The sequence below is a fragment of the Enoplosus armatus genome, chromosome 6, assembly GCF_043641665.1.
Source record: "Enoplosus armatus isolate fEnoArm2 chromosome 6, fEnoArm2.hap1, whole genome shotgun sequence".
Lineage (NCBI taxonomy): Eukaryota > Metazoa > Chordata > Actinopteri > Centrarchiformes > Enoplosidae > Enoplosus > Enoplosus armatus.
Window position 1 is genome coordinate 3,271,329 of NC_092185.1, and position 21,095 is coordinate 3,292,423.

The 21,095-nt window shown below is 41.7% G+C and overlaps 1 protein-coding gene and 1 non-coding gene across 2 annotated transcripts; both read left to right on the forward strand.

Moving 5' to 3' along the window:
• Positions 1–358: 358 nt before the first annotated feature.
• eif4g2b (eukaryotic translation initiation factor 4, gamma 2b) lies at positions 359–13,076 on the forward strand. The gene is made up of 20 exons (XM_070907629.1): positions 359–459; positions 2,172–2,237; positions 2,922–3,047; positions 4,543–4,645; positions 4,802–4,933; positions 5,245–5,311; positions 5,412–5,563; positions 5,703–5,813; positions 6,187–6,369; positions 6,716–6,857; positions 7,154–7,317; positions 7,450–7,563; positions 8,005–8,133; positions 8,382–8,477; positions 8,878–9,093; positions 9,359–9,617; positions 9,719–9,923; positions 10,606–10,814; positions 11,160–11,281; positions 11,447–13,076. The coding sequence occupies exons 7-20, from the start codon at positions 5,480–5,482 to the stop codon at positions 11,510–11,512; spliced, it is 2,100 nt and encodes a 699-aa protein (XP_070763730.1). The 5' UTR covers positions 359–459; positions 2,172–2,237; positions 2,922–3,047; positions 4,543–4,645; positions 4,802–4,933; positions 5,245–5,311; positions 5,412–5,479; the 3' UTR covers positions 11,513–13,076.
• Positions 7,734–7,910, forward strand: LOC139287205 (small nucleolar RNA SNORD97). Its single transcript, XR_011597410.1, has one exon. It is a non-coding gene; the product is annotated as a small nucleolar RNA SNORD97 (small nucleolar RNA).
• Positions 13,077–21,095: the final 8,019 nt, after the last annotated feature.

Here is a 21,095-nt window from a genome sequence, read left to right on the forward strand (position 1 = left end):
TACGCTTTGGCATTTGATGTCATTGTGCCGTGCACGCACATCAACAGTCAGCTAATACATTTGTAGTGTGTAAGGTGTCGTGTTTATAATTTGCTTCAACGTTTGAAACAGGGTTGTTTTGATAACTAGATTTTTCGTTTGTGGCAAGGCCTGTATAACAAAGACCTTGCTACTGAACTGTTTATCAAGCTAAGTTGGCTAACTGACGTTGTCCATAGATAATGTTCGCTATAATCTGCCCTGTGTAATGTCTGGTTAAGAACGTTATTGCTAATGATGATGTCTGAGTAAACCTTGTTTTCCCCAACCCCCATGCAGTTACTAATTGCACTCCCTTTTCTCTTCCTCAGCACCGTTTTCCCCATCCCTTCCTATTATTCTTATTCTTTTGAGTATTCTTCATTGTCAAGCCGCCAAAGTGGAGAGTGTGATTGCAGAAGGGGGTGCTTCTCGTTTCAGGTAATAAAGCAAAGCCTCAACAGGAAATACCAACATGGGAATCCTTTTATTTTTTTTCCATGGTTAGCCCTCTGCTAGCATTTTGGGCAGGGACTTCCGGCCTTAAGAACAAAGCAGGATGTGGGAAGGCTCAAAATGGCTGTCAGACACTTCTCTTTGTAAAACCTTTTGAAAAGGGGGGTTGGGTAGACATAATGAGCCTTAAGAGGATTTCTGTCCTGTTGGTTGTATATTGGTGGTGGCAGCACGCACCCAGTATTGAGAGTCACCGCAAACAGGATGTCTCGCATCCTGAATTAAGTTTAAAGTATCTAAATTGAGCCTTCAAATGCTCTGGTATACTGTATGTTCAATGTAAAGGGCAGTTTGGGGGTTATATGGTTGCAGTTTTAGGATGCACCTTTACAGAGGGTTCCAGAAATTTCTGTTTTCACATGGTGTTCGGCAGTTGGCAGATTGGTTGTGTTGATCATCAAAAATACCTTGAATATAACTTCACAAGGCTTGCAGATGTCCTGAATATACAAATAATCAGTCCCTCTCACCAGCCACTGACTTGCGGTTCCACATATGGTTGTTTTCAATGTTAGCATTAGTAGACCATGTCTGTGATCAAACAGCTGCAGCAGAGCAGACATTGTGAAGAATGACCTGTTCTGCTTTTCCACTGCACATGAAACCATGCATGTTGCTCTAGCTTTTATGCATTATGTCTGAAAACGAATGGTGATTTTCATTACTGATCACTGTGTAAGTTGTTTTTGATGATTTAGACTTACAGCACAGCCTTTTAGGGGAAGGTTAAGTAACATTAAGCTGATTGAAATTGGCAATAATATCATGAAAGTAACTCACAAACTTAGGTTAATCAATAATACATTTTTCAAAAGAATCAAACAGAGGCCAGTTACAAAGCCCTAACTACTGTAGAGCTGTGGCAAAATACAAAGGTGTAGCAAAAAGATTTATTTGAACGTGTTGAAAAATAAAAAATAAACTGCCCCTCTACTTAATGAAAGGTGGACGCAGCAAAACTTGTAAGTGACAAAACAGAAAACCAAATGAATGCTTATCAAATAATGGATTTATTTGGTAGGCTCCTGGTAGACTTTCCTGCGCTTTGTTCCACTCAGTTGACTGAATGGTGCACTAATGCACACACCATCACCTTAGATGTACTGCTTTTGGCTTTGCTTTTCCTAAATGTGAGTATTTTGTTTCTTGAGGCTGCATCTCTGCCTCTCAAACAACTGATTGTGACAGTCAATTGAAAACCCATCATGCAATGTTTGTCATGAAGTGTTGGCAAGGCCAAGCCATTATTTCCACTTAGTTTCTACTTTCTACTGATTTATTGGTTTTCTGATAACTGACAGAGATTTTACCTTGTTTTTCCTGCAGTTATAAAACTTAAATTGTTGTCCTAAACCAAAGGATACTCCTAGTTAGTATTTCAATTCATAACACATTTAATAAAGACATTCTATATCTTTATGGCTGATTCTATTGTATTCTTATAGATTATTATTGGGGATTTTAAAATGTAAATTCATCTCACTTGTTCCTCAATGTCATCAGCGTAGATAAAGGTTGAATGAATAAGCAGTACAATTAATCTTGTTTCCTGTGCGGTAAAGACGCAGACTCATTCCTATCTTGTGCAATGTTGCATGTACCTAATGTGTTCCCCCTCCTTGTGTTTGCTTCTACAGTGCTTCTTCGGGGGGAGGAGGTGGTAGGGGTGCACCTCAGCACTATCCCAAGACTGTCGGCAACAGGTTTGTCATATGGCATTTACACTTAATGTATAGTGACTTAATTATTAATGCTATGGCACCAGTGACTATATATAGACAGCTTTTTTGATAAGAGGGCCCAAATTCCAGGAAGTTTTTGATTTGAATACCCAGAAGTCCTGTTACATGATGTCAGTCAACTGCAGTCAGTGCACGCAGGTTTACCAACCAGGCAGTCTGGGATAATTTTTAAAACAAAGGGTAAAAAAGGAGGAAAGTGTGTAGGAGCCTTACATTGGCAACAAAGCACTCACACTAGTGCAAAAATAATAGTTTTGACTGCTTGTGGTGATTATTATTTCCACCCAACACCTGAGTTTTATTTGAAGGAAATAAGATGAGGCAAAAGGAGGTTCTTTTCTTATTGCAGCCCTACTGTGTGAGTTGGACTGGTAAGATAGATAGGCCTGGTAGTGCAGCGTTTGTAGTGTGAGTGTGCAGTCACTTGTAAAATAAGTAATGTAAGCAGTTAGGTTTTGTGCTAGAACAAAAACTGTATTGCAAGGGCAGTTGTGTATCTTTCTGTACCAGCCACGGTGTCATCAGACTCTGTGGTACTCAGTCTCTCTCTCTCTCTCTCTCTCTCTCTCTCTCTCTCTCTCTCTCTCTCTCTCTCTCTCTCTCTCTCTCTCTCTCTCTCTCTCTCTCTCTCTCTCTGTACTACAGCGAGTTCCTGGGGAAAACCCCAGGGCAAAGCGTTCAGAGATGGGTTCCTTCACGAAGCACTAGACGAGATGTCAACTCCAGCAACGAAAAAGAGCGACACGATGCAATCTTCAGGAAAGTGAGGGGGTAAGGTTCAAGCCCGTATGCATATTTGAAGAGTTAATTATCCATCCCCAGAGACAAAAGGCCTCATTTTTGCTACCTCCTCTTTTTATCCTTGGCTTGTGTTGAGTCCAATTCTTGCAAAATTTACAAAACGCATCATATCAACAGTGTGTGGGGTTTGGCTTACAACATTTAAATGAATGTTTGAACAATTATGGTGAAATTTGGTACAGTGTCTTGGACAAAGGTTACGGGTTCATTTAAAGGAAATATCAAATTTCAGCTTCCCTGAAATGCTCTTTTGGATCAGGATTTTGGAAGTTTATCAATTGTGTCGTGATTTTTTGCTGCTCCAGCATTGTTGATGATTTTGTGTGTTCAGTAGAGACAGTGTTCATTAAGATAGCATGTGCTTTGCTAAAGGCAGTTAAGCTCTGCTCCCCTCCATGTCAAGTGATGTTTACAAGTACAAAAGATGAAGAGACGGCAGAGTTTCCCTCAGGAATGTTGGCTAGCTGGTGGCTACCGCAGGAGGCGCACATTAGGCTCTGCAGTCTGAGTTCAGAGAAATGAAGTAAACGACTGTACATGTTTATTTAATGTATAGCAATGAAGCAAGATTTAGATCACATTTTTGCTGTTTTCTCATTTTTTAAAATTATATATCAAATCAAGGTAAAGTCCTACAGAAACCAGTATGTTCTATGCTGAACTGCAACCTCTGGATCTCCCTCCTCATCATCCTGGACATGCTTTTCTAAATTCATGATCAGAAAATCAAGGTGTCTAAAATGAACTCACACACTGGCAGAATGCTATGCTCTTAATAAAAACAACGGCAGTAAAGAGTGAGAAAGCCAATGTGGATAATGAGATTTAGTAAACAAAGCCTGTGGATTTATAAATCATTATTAATTGGCTGTGTTGCACTGCACAACTTGAGGGATGCTTCAGTTTCGTCCAGAAGTGTGAATGACTGCTCAGGCAGCGTAGAATTATACAATGGTCGATGGAAACATTTTGAAAGATTAACCTAACCTGCATAATGCCGTATAAAACAATGATTGAGTGAGTCTGACTTAACATTAACTTGAAATAAACACTGAGCTTCAAACCAGTAGTCTTGCTACTTGGTGACTTTAAGACCCCTGTCTGAATGACACAGCAACCCTGAATAAACCTGTGTTTTTCTGATGGGTCTGACACTGTTCAGCTTTTTAGGGGAGATTTCTTTTCTGACAAATATAAGATTTCTATATAATCAGTACTATAGAATTACCTACGCCTAATTTTGGCATTTACAGATGCTTTTTTAAATGTCAGATAAAGGTGATCATGGGTGTAGAAAATAGGTGTTTGTATTGACTTTAAGTAGAGCACACAAATCTAGTGCTGGGATGGGATTTGTTTTTGTTTTTGATAACATCATGTCATGCCAATGTGTTAACCTATCATAATCATACTGACTTCCTTATCTGGCTGCCTCTCCCTTCCCCTCTTGTTTTTATTTTTCTAGCATACTCAACAAACTCACGCCTGAGAAGTTTGACAAGCTATGCCTTGAGCTCCTGAATGTGGGCGTAGATTCAAAACTCGTCCTTAAAGGAATCATCTTGCTGGTAAGCATACATTTCATTCTTTAGTACTCTGCTAAATGGAAATTTATTCATCCAGTCTTGGCAGGCTGCTCTGGGTGACTCATACACTACACGTTTTAATGACCCGAGTGGCCCCCCTCTGGTTTCTCCCTCCTCTCCTCCCTCACTGTGGTTTAGATTGTAGACAAAGCCCTAGAAGAGCCGAAGTATAGCTCGCTCTATGCTCAGCTATGTCTGCGCTTGGCAGAGGACGCACCAAACTTTGATGGCCCTTCATCTGAGATCCAAACATCCCAAAAGCAGAGCACAGTAAGTGTGGCTGTTCACATTCTGCTAGAGAGTTCAATACATTTTCAAGCCTTGACTTTATACGTTCCCCTCCTTTTTATATCACCAGTGCCATTTCCATTCTGCCGAGCAGGCCATAACAAAGCCATCAGTACCACTCTTCTCTGTTAATGATTATTTTGTTGTCGCTGTTAACACCTCCTCCAACTCAATTGTAAAATGAAAATCATTCATCAGCCAAGTTTTTGTACTCTATGCTTCTATTGACTTTCTTTGCTTTGATATTTCTTGTTGAGCTACATCTAATCAATGTGGTTTTTTTTTTATTGTAGACCTTCAGAAGACTGCTGATTTCCAAACTTCAAGATGAATTTGAAAACCGCACCAGAAATGTTGAAAGTAAGTTCTATCTTTGTGTGTCTTGTAAGAGGTGCAGTATCTGTAGCTCATTTCACCATACCCTGTGCACTGCTAACTTCTGTTCCTCCTTTCACATCAGTCTATGACAAGCATGACAACCCTCTTACTTCTGAAGAGGAGGAGCAGCGTTCCATTGCCAAGATCAAGATGCTTGGCAACATTAAATTCATCGGGGAACTTGGCAAACTCGACCTCATCCACGAATCTATCCTTCATAAGTGCATCAAAACAGTGCGTGCACTCTCTCTTGTTTTGTTTGTGTGTTTGAAATTCACCTCCTTTGACTTTTTTTTGAATCAAAAGAAGTACTGCATACTTTCATGAAACCAGTACTTTGAATAACTCCCCCTCTGCTTAATCTTCTCTGAAGCTTCTGGAAAAGAAGAAGAGAGTCCAGCTCAAGGATATGGGGGAGGATCTGGAGTGCCTCTGTCAGATAATGAGGACAGTGGGGCCGAGACTCGACCATGAGAAAGCAAAGGTAACTGCACCGGCCTTTCATGGCACCATAACCATATGGAGAGGCTGTATATGGCTTTGTGTGTTGTGGAACAACACGTCATATTCATTCTTATTCTTATGCTGTTGCATGCAGAAGTAAAACCCTAAAAGCTTTAGTAAAGACCTCACAATTTCTCTTCGATTACCAGGGGGTTAAATGGAAACCAGACTCCTTTCATTTTGGGTTTAGCTTGGAAGGTTGTTTTTTTTTTTGTTTTTTTTAAACTCGACCGGCCTGTTTTCTCTGTTCCTTTTTTTGTGGTCCGGTCTGGTCATTTCAGGTCCACGTAAAGCTGTATGTACCAGCTCTGCCTGTCCTCACTCTCTCCCTCCTCTCCCCATCCTTTCTCCAGTCTTTAATGGATCAGTACTTTGGCCGTATGCGATCCTTAATGAACAACAAGGAGTTGCCCGCTAGGATCCGCTTCCTGCTGCAAGACACAGTGGAACTGCGAGAAAACAACTGGGTCCCCCGCAAGGCTTTCATCGACAACGGACCAAAGACGATTAACCAGATCCGTCAGGATGCAGTGAAAGTGAGTCAGGTGAAATTACGGTGCTCATTGTTTAGATAGCCCACATTTTGGGATGAATTGTAATTAATGTCCAACATCAGTTAAAGGGCTCCATAAATAAACTTGTTAAATTATAACCCTTGTTCCCTTACAAAGCACTTACTGCTCGTCAGCAAGCAACGAGGAGTGAGTCAGCAGGACTGAGTCCTGGCAAAGAATGCACAGGATGTAACATGATAGCAATAATGTAGTTTAGTATGGAGCCCTTAAAAGTTAATGTTAGAAATTCAAGTTGAGTTCTGGGTTAGACTTGTAGCCGCGTTATTGGACAATTTAATGACACCAGCTCTGTTCTGTGTTCCTGTAGGATTTGGGTGTTTTCATACCAGCACCCATGTCTCAGGGGATGAGGATGGACTTCTTTCTGGAAAGCCCCTTCATGCCCAACAGAGTGAAACTGGACAGGGAGACACTCGGGGGATTGGCCGACATGTTTGGACAGATGCCAGGTATGGGTTTTAGAAGGTGGTAAATGAGCTGTGTAGCCACATCTCATCATGGTTTCATTTTCATGTTGTCAGTGTTAAAACTGGACTCAGTTGGCATTATAAAGCTCCATAAACATTTAATTTACCTTAGAATATGCACAAATGCACAAAATGATGAGCTAAAAGTGATTCAAAATGGTTGTTTCATTTTTTTTTTACCATCTTGAGGGGGCCATTTCATATAATAATCCAATGTTTCTGTCACTTGGACCCACTCCTCTATGTACCAACATCATCTCTGGACTTTGTTTTCACAGGCAGTGGGATTGGAACTGGCCCGGGGGTTATTCAGGATAGGTACTCGCCCACTATGGGACGCCATCGCACCAACCCGCTCTTCAACGGCCACGGTGGTCACATCGCCCCTCCACCACAGTCACAGTTTGACATGGGGCCAAAGTCTTTTGTTAAGTCCAACCAGGTAATCCTTTTAAACATTGGAAACAGATATTAGTCAGGCTCACAGTGGTTGATGTCTCTCTACAAATCCTGAGGTCAAAGTTAAAAAAAAAAAAAAAAAAGTGATCCTCTATTCCCATGTGACTTTCAACAGGTTCAGAACCAGCATTTCCTCAACCAGAACCAGAACCATATGGCCCAGCAGCAGGTCCAGTCCAAGGACATGCCTCCACGATTCAGCAAGAAAGGACAGCTCAATGCAGATGAGGTAACTAAACTAGTTGTAGCTCGGTTGCAGGATATGGAAACATCATAGCATTATGATTACATTTAATAAAGTGGAAATATCGGGCTCCGTGGTGCAGAGAGCCAGATAACATACTGCACAAGGTATCTTCACACTAGCATTATTGGCTGTATCGTGCAGTCCTACCTGTAATGCCCGGTGATTATAAAAAGACGCGTTATTCTGAGGAACACAACCTGCTACCAGTCTGTCTTCTACCTCTTACTCTGCCTTTGATCTCCGTCTTTCCTGTCCCTTCTCCGCTCCTCTCCTCTTTTCTTCAAACTGGTAGCCGGTCCGCTGACTGCGATTATGAGATATGAGGGCATGGATTTAGCTGATATGCAGATTTCTTGATTTCTTTAAAGAACATGACTGATCCTATTGTATGTTCTGTGTTCATGACGCTTCATGGTCCCACAGATCAGCCTCAGGCCTGCTCAGTCATTCCTCCTCAACAAGAACCAGGTACCCAAGCTCCAGCCCCAGATCCCCACCATGATGCCTCCCAGCGCCCAGCCCCCTCGCACTCAAACCCCCCCTCTGGGACAGGTAAGAGGCAATCTCTTCTCACAGTTAGCCACTAAATTATTTTAACAAACATAAACATAGATAAGAGCTGGAACAGTTACAGAATACAGATCTGTGTTAAAGATGTAAGGTTTGAGGGAAAACAATGATTTTATGACAACTAGCACATGAAAGGGGGGAAGAAGCCTGTCCAAACCCAGTCATCGTAATATGTTATGGTTTCTATATCTGTGTGATACTCACATGACGTTTTGTCTCAGCCTCCACAGCTTGGCCTGAAGACCAACCCTCCGCCCATCCAAGAGAAACCTCAGAAGACAAACAAGAAACCACCTCCTGCCAGGGAGGAACTGCTTAAAATGACGGTAGGCAAAACGAAATGGTATATTATTCAGTTTTCACTGCTGCACCAACATTGAAAAAACCTCCCCAAACCCATCCTGAAGAAGGTACTGTGTGCCAAAAGTTTAATAATGCAATTAAAATGGGAGTAATGAGTTTTTTCTTTGAAAACCACAAGAAAGTCAGATCAGTAGAGAATTATTGGCAGCTTATCTTTTAAAAGTTGCTCTTCTGAGTTGCGATTGGTCCACGAACAGCAGATTAGCATTCTGCTAACCAAAACAACTGGAACCAGAAACATAACCTCCATATCTGAGTGGCCGCAGCAGTGGAGAGTACAGCTCACCTTTCGTGTTTGATATTTGTTGATCAAACTGGGCACAGCTTGTTTCTCTGCTCTTAAATCTTCCACTTCCACTTCAGGAGGCGATCATGACTGAGTACTTGAACAGTAAGAACCTGACTGAGGCTGTGAGCGGCGTGCGAGAGATGAGGGCTCCTAAGCACTTCCTGCCAGAGATGCTGAGTAAGATCATCGTGTGTTCCCTGGACCGACCTGATGAGGACAAGGAGCACGCCAGCACTCTGATCCACACACTCCGCACCGAGGGCCTCATCACTGGAGAGAACTTCATGCAGGTACACGTTCATTTTCTATCACGAGTAAACAGTTAAAGTTTATGAATTACAAAGACATAATGGCACCGGGTTACAGTAACAGTTACTGGCCTCTACTAGAAATAGTTGATTCTGTTAAATCCAGCAAAATATCTCAGGGATTTGCTTAAAAGGGGAGGAAACAAACAGAGGTTGCTGTAATTGATCCTAACACATTTGTCACTGAGGATCCCAGAAGAGGGCTGCAGCGTTATTCACGCTCTGGCTTTTCTTCCCACGTTTGCAGGCTTTCCTCAACGTCCTGGACCAGTGCCCTAAGATCGAGCTGGACGTGCCCCTGGTGAAGTCCTACCTGGCCCAGTTTGCGGCTCGGGCCATCATCGCAGAGCTGGTGAGTGTGGCGGAGCTGGCTCACCCCCTGGAGAACGGCACCCACTTCCCCCTCTTCCTGCTCTGCCTGCAACAGACGGCCAAGCTGAAGGACCGAGAGTGGCTCACCGACCTCTTCCAGCAGAGCAAGGTCAACATGCAGAAGATGCTCCCAGGTATTTCTACAGGCAGAAACATCCCACCCCTCTGCCCAAATAGCAACAGGTGTTACCACTGTGACCCCCCCCCTGAATAACTGACTTGTTCTTCTTGGCAGAAATCGATCAGAACAAAGACCGCATGCTGGAGATCCTGGAGGGGAAGGGCCTGAGCTTCCTGTTCCCGCTGCTGAAGCTTGAGAAGGAGCTGCTGAAGCAGATCAAGGCAGACCCCTCTCCACAGTCCATCTACAAGTGGATTAAAGACAACATCTCTCCCAAGCTTCACACTGACAAAGGCTTCGTCAACATCCTCATGACCAGGTACATATACAGCACATATTCTGTAGACGTTTCTACAGTTACGTGCATGAAACCTCCAGCCTTCTTAATTTAAGTCCAATGTTTAGATACTTTTTATTTGGAAGATTTTATATTTTCTTAGAATGTTTGATCACTTAATTGATAAACATTTAAGCATAAAAACATGAAAAGAAAACTGGCTTGTGTTTTTTTTATAATAGCCCCAGGAACTGAACCTGCAGTGCATCATTTGCATTCCCTCTGCTTAGGGCTGCAACAAACTATTTTTCTTATCGATTCATCTGCCCATTATTTCATTGATTAATCGTTCCATCTGTAAAATGTCATTTTGTGTTGTATTTGACAAACAGTTCAAAACTCAAAGATACTCAGTTTACAGTGATATAAAACATTTTTGTTTGAGACATTTCTTCAATGATTAATTGATTTTCAGAATAAATGGCAGTTAATTTTCTAACTGTTGAATAATCGCTAAATCATTGTAGCTCTCAGATTAGGCAAATCAGACAGTTCTGTTTTTTGGCACACAAAGGTATACAGGAGGAGGCTGACGTCATGGTGCTGGTTTATTTACTGCAAAGGTGTATAAATTCAAAAAAATGCACCGCATATTGGAAATGACCTGACTTCGTATGAGAGAGCCTTTAATGTAATTGACCGTTGTCTCCTGGTCTTTTCCCAGTTTCCTCCAGTACATCTCCCAGGAGCTGTGCATGGTGGAGTGCGACGAGCAGCTGGCGGCCCCCTCCAAAGAGCAGCTGGAGCAGGAGAAACAGCTGCTGCTGGCCTTCAAGCCCGTCATGCAGAAGTTCCTGCACGACCATACCGAGCTGCAGGTCAGCGCTCTCTACGCCCTGCAGGTGCACTGCAACGCCAGCGGGTTCCCTAAAGGTACAGTTATTAACCTATTGCAAATATATCGGTATCGGTGCACACGTCAGCCAATAAATCGCAAGACTTTGCAGTACGTCATTATCGACATTTTAAAAACTCCGATACTGGTACTCTCCTGGAGTATCTGTTGGGCTGTGCTGTCTGCAGTTACAAGTACGGCAGCCGTGGCTAAAACTATGACAAAAATACACATTTTCTTTGATAGGCACGTTTGTTACTGAAGCAACGAGTCATGGTTTGGATCATACATAGCTAGTAGAACAAAATCTGCTTGTGTTGTGTTTTTTTAGTGGAATCAGTAATTAACGCTTTTTTTTTTTTTTTTTAAATCTTTCCACGAAGGCATGCTGCTGCGCTACTTTGTCAACTTCTACGACATGGAGATCATTGAAGAAGAAGCCTTCCTTGCATGGAAAGAAGACATTACCCAAGAATTCCCTGGAAAAGGAAAAGCTTTGTTCCAGGTACAGTAATGCCATCGCAGTCCGTTTGCAGTTCTCGCACGTCTGCAGCAACGGGATCGATCTCAAGAAAAGAAATGGCCTTTTAATTTGAGTGACTGAATATCCTCCGCTATTCATTAACATTGAGTGATTGTATTGACTTGAGTCCGTCACTTTGTTTTACAGGTCAACCAGTGGCTCACCTGGCTGGAGACGGCGGAGGAGGAGGAGTCGGAGGACGAAGCAGATTGAGAAACCAAGCAGAAGCATCATGGTGTAGAAGATCGACCTTATCTTATCATTACAGTCGCCTTTCCTTTATTAAACTCCATGCTTAATTTAACCACTACCACGTGGCACTCAGCTGCTTCTGTCTTGCGAATATAAACCGAAAGCTTGTACCTGTAGCGCCTCATGTGTTACCACCTGTACCGTGACGATAGGCTGAGAAGCATTATTTGATCTGTTGCCTAATGGATGTTTGATTTTGGATCTGTGTCCTGATCAACTACATGAATTCTGGAGTGGCTCAATCATGTGGTGTTTTTTTTTCCTTCTTTTTGCTCTGACTGTATTAAGTTTGTAACATTTTTTTTTTCACTGTATTGCATGTTTTTCATTTCCACTTAATTTTTACTGATTTGAACCTTCCCTACTAGGAAACTGCTTTATTTAAAGAACGTGTAGGATTTCCCCCTAAATTAGTCAAATTAGTGGTCCTCTCCGTTAATGCTAGCCAAAAGCATAAGGCCGTTAACAAAAGCTCTTGTTGGCCTGCGTTGTGATCTTCTGCAAGGGCCCAGCCTGGACGTCCTTTCATCACGCTCATGTGATCCTTATTAGCAGAGGGGATTTAAAATCACCAGGCAGGCTGCAGATTTGTCCACACAGTGAAAATCAAAGACAATATGTGACATTCAGCCTCTGTTTGCAGAAAGTGTGATGAGTGGCGAGAGGGCCCACTGAAGTGAGTGCGAAGCAAAGTCAGCAAATAAACATTAAAAATGAATTAAAGTGCGTGTTTAGTCGACCTAAAAGCCAACCTTTTATTTGTTTCTCCCCATCAGGAGATTCCCCTCTCTGTTATCGGCCCCTCTTTGTTGACTTTTATGACATGAGTGGTTGCAATACTCATAATCCTCCAAATGTTACAATATTTTAAAAAAAAGTTGTAATCATTGGTGTGCCGCCGTAACGTTTCAAAGTTGCCTGTGTTTCTACCTCTTAGTTAGATGGGCTTTTGTTAGTAGTTTTTGTGCTGGGATAATGAAATCTATGAAGAACCTAGAGCCCGAGCACATGCTGAAGTATTTGATTTAGTCCTGGCCTAATTGCACAATAAATTTCTTGAAGCAGACTTTTCCTACAAAGCTTCACATGGTTTACAAGTATTAATATTTAAGAACGAAAGAGCTTGTTTTTATTAATTTGACTGCTCCGCGTCCTCGAGAAATGTACCTGTTAAAAGGTGGGCTTTCAAAGTCCCGTCTCGCCCAGACTTCGGAGTGACAGCGTGAATGTGGCCTGTTTTTATTTTGATTGCTCAACATGGAAAATGATACATGGCCTGATTTTTTTTAATTTTTATTTTTAATTCACAAAATATAAGCAAGCCCTTTTTAGATGACCGAAATAAGTAACCGCTTAATGAAAAAGAAATGATGGAAAAACATCAACTTTTATCCAAGAATTATGCTTACAAGAGCCATGTTTATGTATAAGGCAATGGATTTGGATCATATTGTAAAGGTATTCAAAATTATTGTGCGCCTCTATTGCTTTAATGTCAATAAAGTCCAGTACATGAGCACCAAAACGATTTCTCACCTTTATTTACACTGATGGTCTTGACATTTGTGTAACTCGGCATCGAAATGCTTTGTTACACACTTTCACATACGAGATGAACACAATCCGATTCTTCTTCTGCAGCTCCACTGAAGCACCTGGACCTGTGATGCCTTGCTGAAGAGCATGTGGGAAGTAGTGGAGATAGGAACGAGCATTTATTAATGTATCGCAAAACCTTTTCATTGAACTGTAAGTGAAAACCAAGAGCTGAGTCTGGAATACAGATGTTACCTTTTTAATGTTGAGCAAAACATTCAAACACCTACAAACATGCCGTTATGAGTCCTTGAATGTCCTCAAACAAAACCATGAAAGTAGTTTAAAAGCACTTGATATTAAAACTCAAAATGTGAACTATTGAGACGAGTAAAATGTAAAGAAGAAGTAGGAGGTTAGTTTTTGAGATGGATCCCAGCTCAGTATGGAAACTGGGAAAGATGTCCGACTGCTGGTGGATAGGTTGCAGGCTGGCATGTTGGGAGGGTGGACCCGGGTCTGGAGGGAGTCTCCTCTGCCTGCTGTCATGACCAAAGCAAGGCAGGTTTCACTCTTCTCTGTTAACTGTCGTCTACTCCTGGTCTGTGGGGATCCAGAAGTATTCCACCACCTTCCTGCTTCTGCGTTGGGGGGCAGAGTCAGGTCGCTCCCCTCCGAAGGCCGGCAGCTCGTCAAAGTGACTCGGGCCCAGATCCCTCCCCGTGTGTGGGGCAGAGACCCTCAACATGGTCCTTGATTGGTCGAAGATTGATTAAGAAATGAGTTATTGTTCATTTAAACTGCAACAGAAAGAGTTTGGTGGAAAATCCTTTAAGTTAAATTGACCTTTCACCGTTTTGTCTTTGTAATAATGTTTTTTCTTCTCTCATTTTTCTACAAACAAGACATCAGAGTCATTTCAAGGATGAGATGATAAGCACATACTGTACTTTTTATAGTGTATTTATCCTGTGCAAAACAGGATGAGACTAACGATAAAAGGACCTCATATTTTGTCAGATGAAAACCTCATATCCCTCATGTTTTTATGGCCCCCTGGTGGCAGCAGCGTTACCTGGATGAACTCCTTTCAGGCTCCTCAGGACTGGACTCGGGGGTGGAGATGTACACGGGGTCTCCCTCCTGAACAAAATCATATGACACGAGAGAGCTGGTTGCTTTCCTTCAAACGTCCACTGATGTTGTCTTAAACACTCAAAGATCTACCTCAAGAACAAATGCATGTGCAGCATCATACGTTATTAGATATCTTCATGAACACGGCTGTAGAGTCATCTCACCGTAAAGTTTCTTGGGGCGCCGTCTTGGTTTTTGAGAATTTTAACCCTCTGATCGCTCTCTGTCATGCAGAGGAGATAACTCTTGATGTTGGCTTGACACTGTTGGAAAACAAACGTACCACAGACTTGGAATCAGTTTTAAAAATACAAAAAAGTATGGAAGAAACACACACATATTTTTAATTTGTTGTTTTAATGGAAGCACGTCATTCGCCCTTGTTGCGTGGTAGTCTTTGCAAGCAGATTATTTTATCTTATTTTCAACTTTTAACTTCTGCTATTTGCTGATGTTTATATCACAGTGCAACAACGTCATTGTACATACAAGACTTTGGTGTCTTGTCTCCTTCAGAGGGCACCGGCGTACGGTGTTTTCTACCTGTTCAATGGTAACGTGGGGTGATGAACATGGATGCTTTCTTACTGCTTTGTTCTGCCTCAGAGCCCTCATGTCCTCCTCAGCTCTGAACCTGTCGGCTAACTCCTGGTGCTTCTCCCTCCAGCTGAGACACTCAGCCGTCCTCTCCTGCCTCTCCTTCTCTGCCAGACGCCTCTCGGCCTCGGCCTCCCGCTGAGCCTGATTGGCCTTTTTGCTCTCCTCCTCCGCCGCCATCGCTCTGCGCCTCGAATTCATCTCACTGTGAACGCAAGACTGAAATTACATCCCAAAATATCCCACTTTTACAGCCGGACTGCAGAGAAATTGTCCATTTCCACGTAGTTTGACAAACTCACTCTTATTTTTTTTGCTGTTATATTTGTGCTTAAACGTACTCATTTCCTTTCCATTTTTATCTCCTCTTTTTTTTCTAATCTTGTGACTTCTACTTTGCAAAGAACTTCAGTGCAAACTCGTCTTGTGTTTTTAAAGTGATATGTACGTCTTTACCACACTTGCTTGCCTGAAATGAAAATGAAAATCAGTCATTTAACTTCCATGTGGATACAAAAACAAACGAAATATCAGCCAGAAAATCAAAGTGATAAGCTAATTAAGAAGGAAATTTAAGCCTCTTTGGTGTACCTTTACCACCCAGTCACAAAGTGTGTTTGGATTTACTGACTAAGCACATCTGGACTGAGTAACCCCCCTCATTTGTGCTTTGAAGAATCACCAGACACTGCACAGAGACCACCTATACTCACGTCCAAAGGATGGTGAAGAAGTGTGATTTAACTGGGTTTTACTTTGTGCAGCCTTTTAAAAATCCACCATATGTCTTAGAACCAAACAGCCCTTCTCTTCTCCGGCATCCATCTTCGTCTTCTCCTTTTAATTCTTCTTCTTCACTTCCGCTTCCCTCACCCCTTTTTATCTAGCAATGGCCAAGATGATAAGTCTTGGTGCTCCTGATCTTCTTCCTCTTGTTTTTAGCAGTGCCATCTGCTTTGTGGCGAACACTGTTTAGATTAGGTGTGCAGCCGTTCATCTGATCTGATCTTCTTCTAATGTTACAATTTATGCTCCCAGTTTTACACCCAGCAGAAGAAAATATGTCCTTTCTCATTATTGTAAAAAATGAGAGGTTAAATAGAGCTCAAGCACTGTTGCAGTTGATGCATGATGCAGCGCTGGGTGACCCAGAATGGAAGCACAAGATGTATTTCAACCAAATTGTCCGAAAGACCTCAAAACATAAGAAATGACCTTCTTCTTCTTCTTGTTAAAGTGAGTTCTTCTCATGGTGGTTTGTCATACAGTTACATAGTTCTTTGCTATGTGTTGATTTACTGCGTCCTATAGGCGGAGTACATTCCCACACTATTCTTTGTTGATAAGAAAATCAGGTTTGACATTCAACCTTGCTTTATGTGAACCTAAAATATCCCTCCTCGACATTGTTGCCACTTCCCTTCAGCATGTTTGGCCCTGAAGTCGACTGTCACATGTCAGCAGTTCACATTGTTCTGACTGAGGCCTGATTAGTTTCCAAAAGATATGATTTAGTCAAAAACCTTGACCTTCTCTAATAATAGAGTACATGCACACTGAAATGACATTTTTAAGGGTTTTAAATTCTAATTCAAGCTGACACAGCTGAATAATGTGTTGTGGTGCTGCTGTAATGCAACAGCAGGATTTCACACTACTATCAATGATGATTTACATCATTTAAGCATTATAATTTACAAAATAAACACTTGTTTGTAAAGCACAGATGAAACTGTAAGTGTTATTATTTATTAGTATAACTGACTTCTCCTCTTTATTTTCAGGTAAATACATTGCTATAGCAAAGAGTTTGAAACCTCACATGTCCAGCTGAGGTTTGGTGTACACCAGGGCTCTATCCTTGGGCCTATTTAGTCACTCCAGGGATATTTCTTATCATTGTTATGCAGATAACACACCGTTGTATCTTTCTTTCAAACCTCAGCACACTCTTTGTGACTGTTAAACAGGCAATATGTGACTGCAAATGAGTGGTAATGTTGCGTTGTGTCTTCTTGATGTGTAATTAGGAAATTGTTTGCTAACTAGCAAGTTAGCCATAACAACTTTATAAGCCCATGTTATGAAGTTGGCTGCTAATTGAAAGATTTTTCTTACTCTGCAAACAATTCATTCATGTTTTAGTTTCTTCTCTCCTTGACCGTTTTAATGCCTTTTAATCATCCTTTGTTTTTCTGCAATATCAAGGCTCAAATTGGTCCAAATTTCTGCTGCCTGACTCACTTATTCTTTATGAATGACCATACCTGAAGGCAGAATTAGAGAAATAAGGTGCATCTGAAACATCTCAGTGAGTGGGTGTGGGATATTGTATCCTGTTAAATTGTATGTTTTTATAAAATTCTTGCTTATTGCAGCTTTAACGTCCCAAAATGTCCTTTTGGTACACAGCCAGGTGCCCATGAAACATACCCACCTCTCTTTAATTTGGACATTTTCCTCTGTGATCTGTCTCAGCTTGTGTCGGAGGTCATCCCTGTCTCCCTCCAGGCTCCTGTTCTCCTGCAGCAGGGCCTGTTTCTCCCCAGACACCCGGTCCAGCTTCAGCTTGGTTTCAAAGACGCTCGTCTCTGTTTGTGCTTGTAAAAGCTGCAGATCAGTGTGCTACAGAAAGAACAGGCGGACGCCAAAATGAATGTCACAGGTCATAATTGAATCAATTCAGTCATATCCTGTTTATGCCCTGGCTGATTCAGGGATATTGATGCTGGTGACAGAGAGAGGGAACTCTATTGGAAAACTGCACTAAAATGATCCACATTCATTCTGGTTAAAGAGATGTCATCTGAAGTTCATCGCTCTGCTCATCAACATATATTTATACAAATGATAATGATTTACCATCATTTATTTCAGTATTTGTTAAGTCTTTCCTCTCATCCCATGCAGAAAGTTGGCATGCAGCATCCTGTGTTACATTTCAGACCATTTAAACCCTCAGGTCTCATCTGGGTCTGTGAGGTCCTCTGGCCCAAAGCTGTTGGCTGTTACACTTCTGAAATGCAAAGGGGAACCCCCTTCGCAGTTGTGGCCCCTTGACTGTGAACTCTCTCCAGCTTATTATTATTCGTGCCCCCACAATTGAAACCTTTGAATCCCACCTTAAAGGCCTTTTTTTAGCTTTAGGATCTTACCTGCTATGTCCTTGTGTGTGTTCTATATCTCTGTTGCTTGTTCTTACACTTGTGCCTCTTTGAAAATTATACAGCGCTTTGGTCAACTTGTGTTGTTTTGGAAGGATAAGGCTGGCATCATTCTATATTTTTCTTCTTGTCTACAAACCCCATGAAAAGACTTTCCAAACTTTCCTACCCTGTCTGTTGCACTCAACCCCGAGCCGATTTGTTCCAACTGAAGACATGAATCTCAATAAAATGGAGCACAAAGTTAAAAATAAAGATAAAAGTTTTGGAATAGGCAAAGTAAGTTCCTGAGAGAGCTGGGCACTGTAGTTTTTAGAAAACGCTTCTCAAACAGCAGGAAATAGTGCGTTTGTTTGGGACTATTTTCAGTGGCAGATTAATACACATTTGGTACTCTAGTGAGTATTTCCAGCAGCATGTGGGACAGACCCAAAAACTGTGCCCAACTGAAGGAATATTAGTGCCACAGTGTGGCTCATTGATGTGTTTTTAATAGTTTTAGGACAACAAATAGAGCACTATGGCACAGAATAAGACATATCAGGCTTTGGATATACAGATAATACTTGTTGGCAGCATCAGTTAATTGTTGTGTTTGGTGTTTTCATCCGATTTGTTGACAATAAGAAAAATATAGAACCCTTTAAATGCACTTTATGGTGATATTCACAGTGTGTTAGATATAATGTATTTTGTTTCAACACATATTCATAGTACAAAAACCAGAATTAATTCTAATGCAACATTTAGATTTTCAGAAGTTCTGTATATACTCTTTCATGCTATGAAGACACAGAAGCACATGCTGTCCTTGCAGTGGATAAGTTAACCCACCATGCCTCAGTTCTACAACTACTGTATAACTTGCTGGTAAAAGAGAAACACTAACTGCTGAAATTTGGGATGAAGTTACATTCGGTGCAACACCCCACCCTGATGGAGCGTATACATTACATGTTGTACTATAGTGATGCTAATTGCTGCCTCTAATTATCTCTGTGTCTCTGAGTGGTTTATAGGTGAGTGTGCAGATCAGCTGACAACACCTGTGTCAACCTGTGTGTGTACCTCTTTTTTAAGCTGCTGCAGTTCTTCACTCAGGCGGCTCCTGTCAGCCTCCGCCGCCTGCCTCTCCCTCTGACACCCGAGGGCCCGGGCCTCAGCCAGGGCCCTGCTCTTCTCCGCATCCCCTCTGGACTCCTCCGCCTCACCGGCTGCTCGCGAGCACAACGTCGCCCTCTGCTGGCTCTGATACAGCTTCAGCTTCAGCTGATGGGGGTCAGAGAGAGAGGTGGGAGTACACTGTAGTGACTTGGTCAGGAAACAGAAGAGGCCTGGCTTTGTTTCTAGATGTAACACGAGTCCAACCACTCAGAGTCAGGATCAGGGTCCGCAGTGAGCTACTATGTGACATGAATGGATATAGGTTAATGGTACTACATGAAACTCCTACTACATGTATGTAAGATTACTACCATCAAATGAGACTATGTATAAATTGAAAATCTTGCTAATAACTCAAAAAATTAAAGGTATTAAAGTCAGTTTACTAGTCATGTACTATTCTGTACCTGTGAAAACAGCTGTATATGTCTTCTGTGGATGTCACAGTGACGTCATCAGGGTTATCTCACCTCGGGCTACACATTTATAAGAGATAGCTGTGCATCTACACGCATAGTGAGGGCAGATTTTTTGGTGAAATCTGTTCTGCTTTCACACAATATAAAATGCAGAAGCAGCTGCCGTGGTAATAGTCTCATTTGTTTACAGCAATTACACTATTGCCTCCGTCTTTATGTGGCAGGGCTGTATTGATAATTCAAATATTGCAGGTTGGTCATGTGTCGTAAAATAATTTATCTGGTGCAGAATGGGAACATGGTGAGAGAAATATCAGCAGGGCAGAGAAGGTAAAATCCCCAAAACTCAGTTGTTCAGTTGATATTAAAGGCTGTCAAACGTCTCATATAGCTTTTATATATATTTATTTATTTATGTATATATGTTGCTTTCATTGCATCAAGTGCCAAACTTGATGAGTTTTAAAAAGGTCAATCAATTCTTTCCTAAAAGTCAAATACATTTTTATTCATGAAGACCTACAGTATGTCTTCTTTTCATTAGTGCTCAGGAGCAGCTTCCTTATCTCTTGAGTGATGCCAGTGTCGGAGTGTACCTCTTTGACTTGACCCTGCAGCTCCTGGTTCAGGTTCCGGAGATTCCTCATGGTCAGCTCGCTCTCTGTGCGCATCATAATCCGCTCCATGTGGATTTCATTTGATAAGTACTTGTTTTCTTTTCTCAGATCCTCGCATTCCTGAGGACAATGACTCAGTGATGGATTACACAAAAAAAACAAAAAAACGTGGACTTCAGGAGACAGACTGGTGCCGGTAAGAAATTCCTCATTCCAACCGTCAATGTACATTTTTTCACGCTTATCACAGCAAATAATTGATCACTTTTACCATTTCAGATAATGTCATCTTTTGATTTAAACCTGGGACCTAAATTCACTAAGCTGAGGCTCAAAGTTGGGCATTTTAAGTGATTTAGTTAAGTGAGAAAGTAGTTGTTCTGGAGCTCGATCGCATGATCTTCATCAGCTGTCCAGTTGTCAAGTGTAGGTGTTCAAATTTCTATTTTTTCTCACCATATTTAAGGACATCTACACTGATGTTACTGATGTTACTTTTCAAAGCAAGCAACGGTAACTAAAAGCTCTGTTGTTTCTGCTTGTGCTCACATTATTTCCATCAACTAAGATCTGGAAATATTGCTGTATTTGATTGAAAACATATAGAGGAAGGCCTTTTTTGTTTACTGTAACGATGTTCTCCTTGTAATCCGTTTAACTGGTTAATTAGTTCCAGTTCTTTTCTCTTCTATTGGTTCTGCGGTATTGAATATTCCTGTAGCGTTCATGACGGATAGAGTTTTGTTGTATTATCAGCCCTCTGAAATGACTCTGGGAATACAATATTTTTCCTTCGGGTCATTAGTGAAACCATCTCTGAGGATGCTTGATCCAACACACCTCCACTCCCCCTCTCTACCTCCTTACCTTCCTCTTTCTGACCAGCTCTCCTTGCAGATGGTTGATCTGG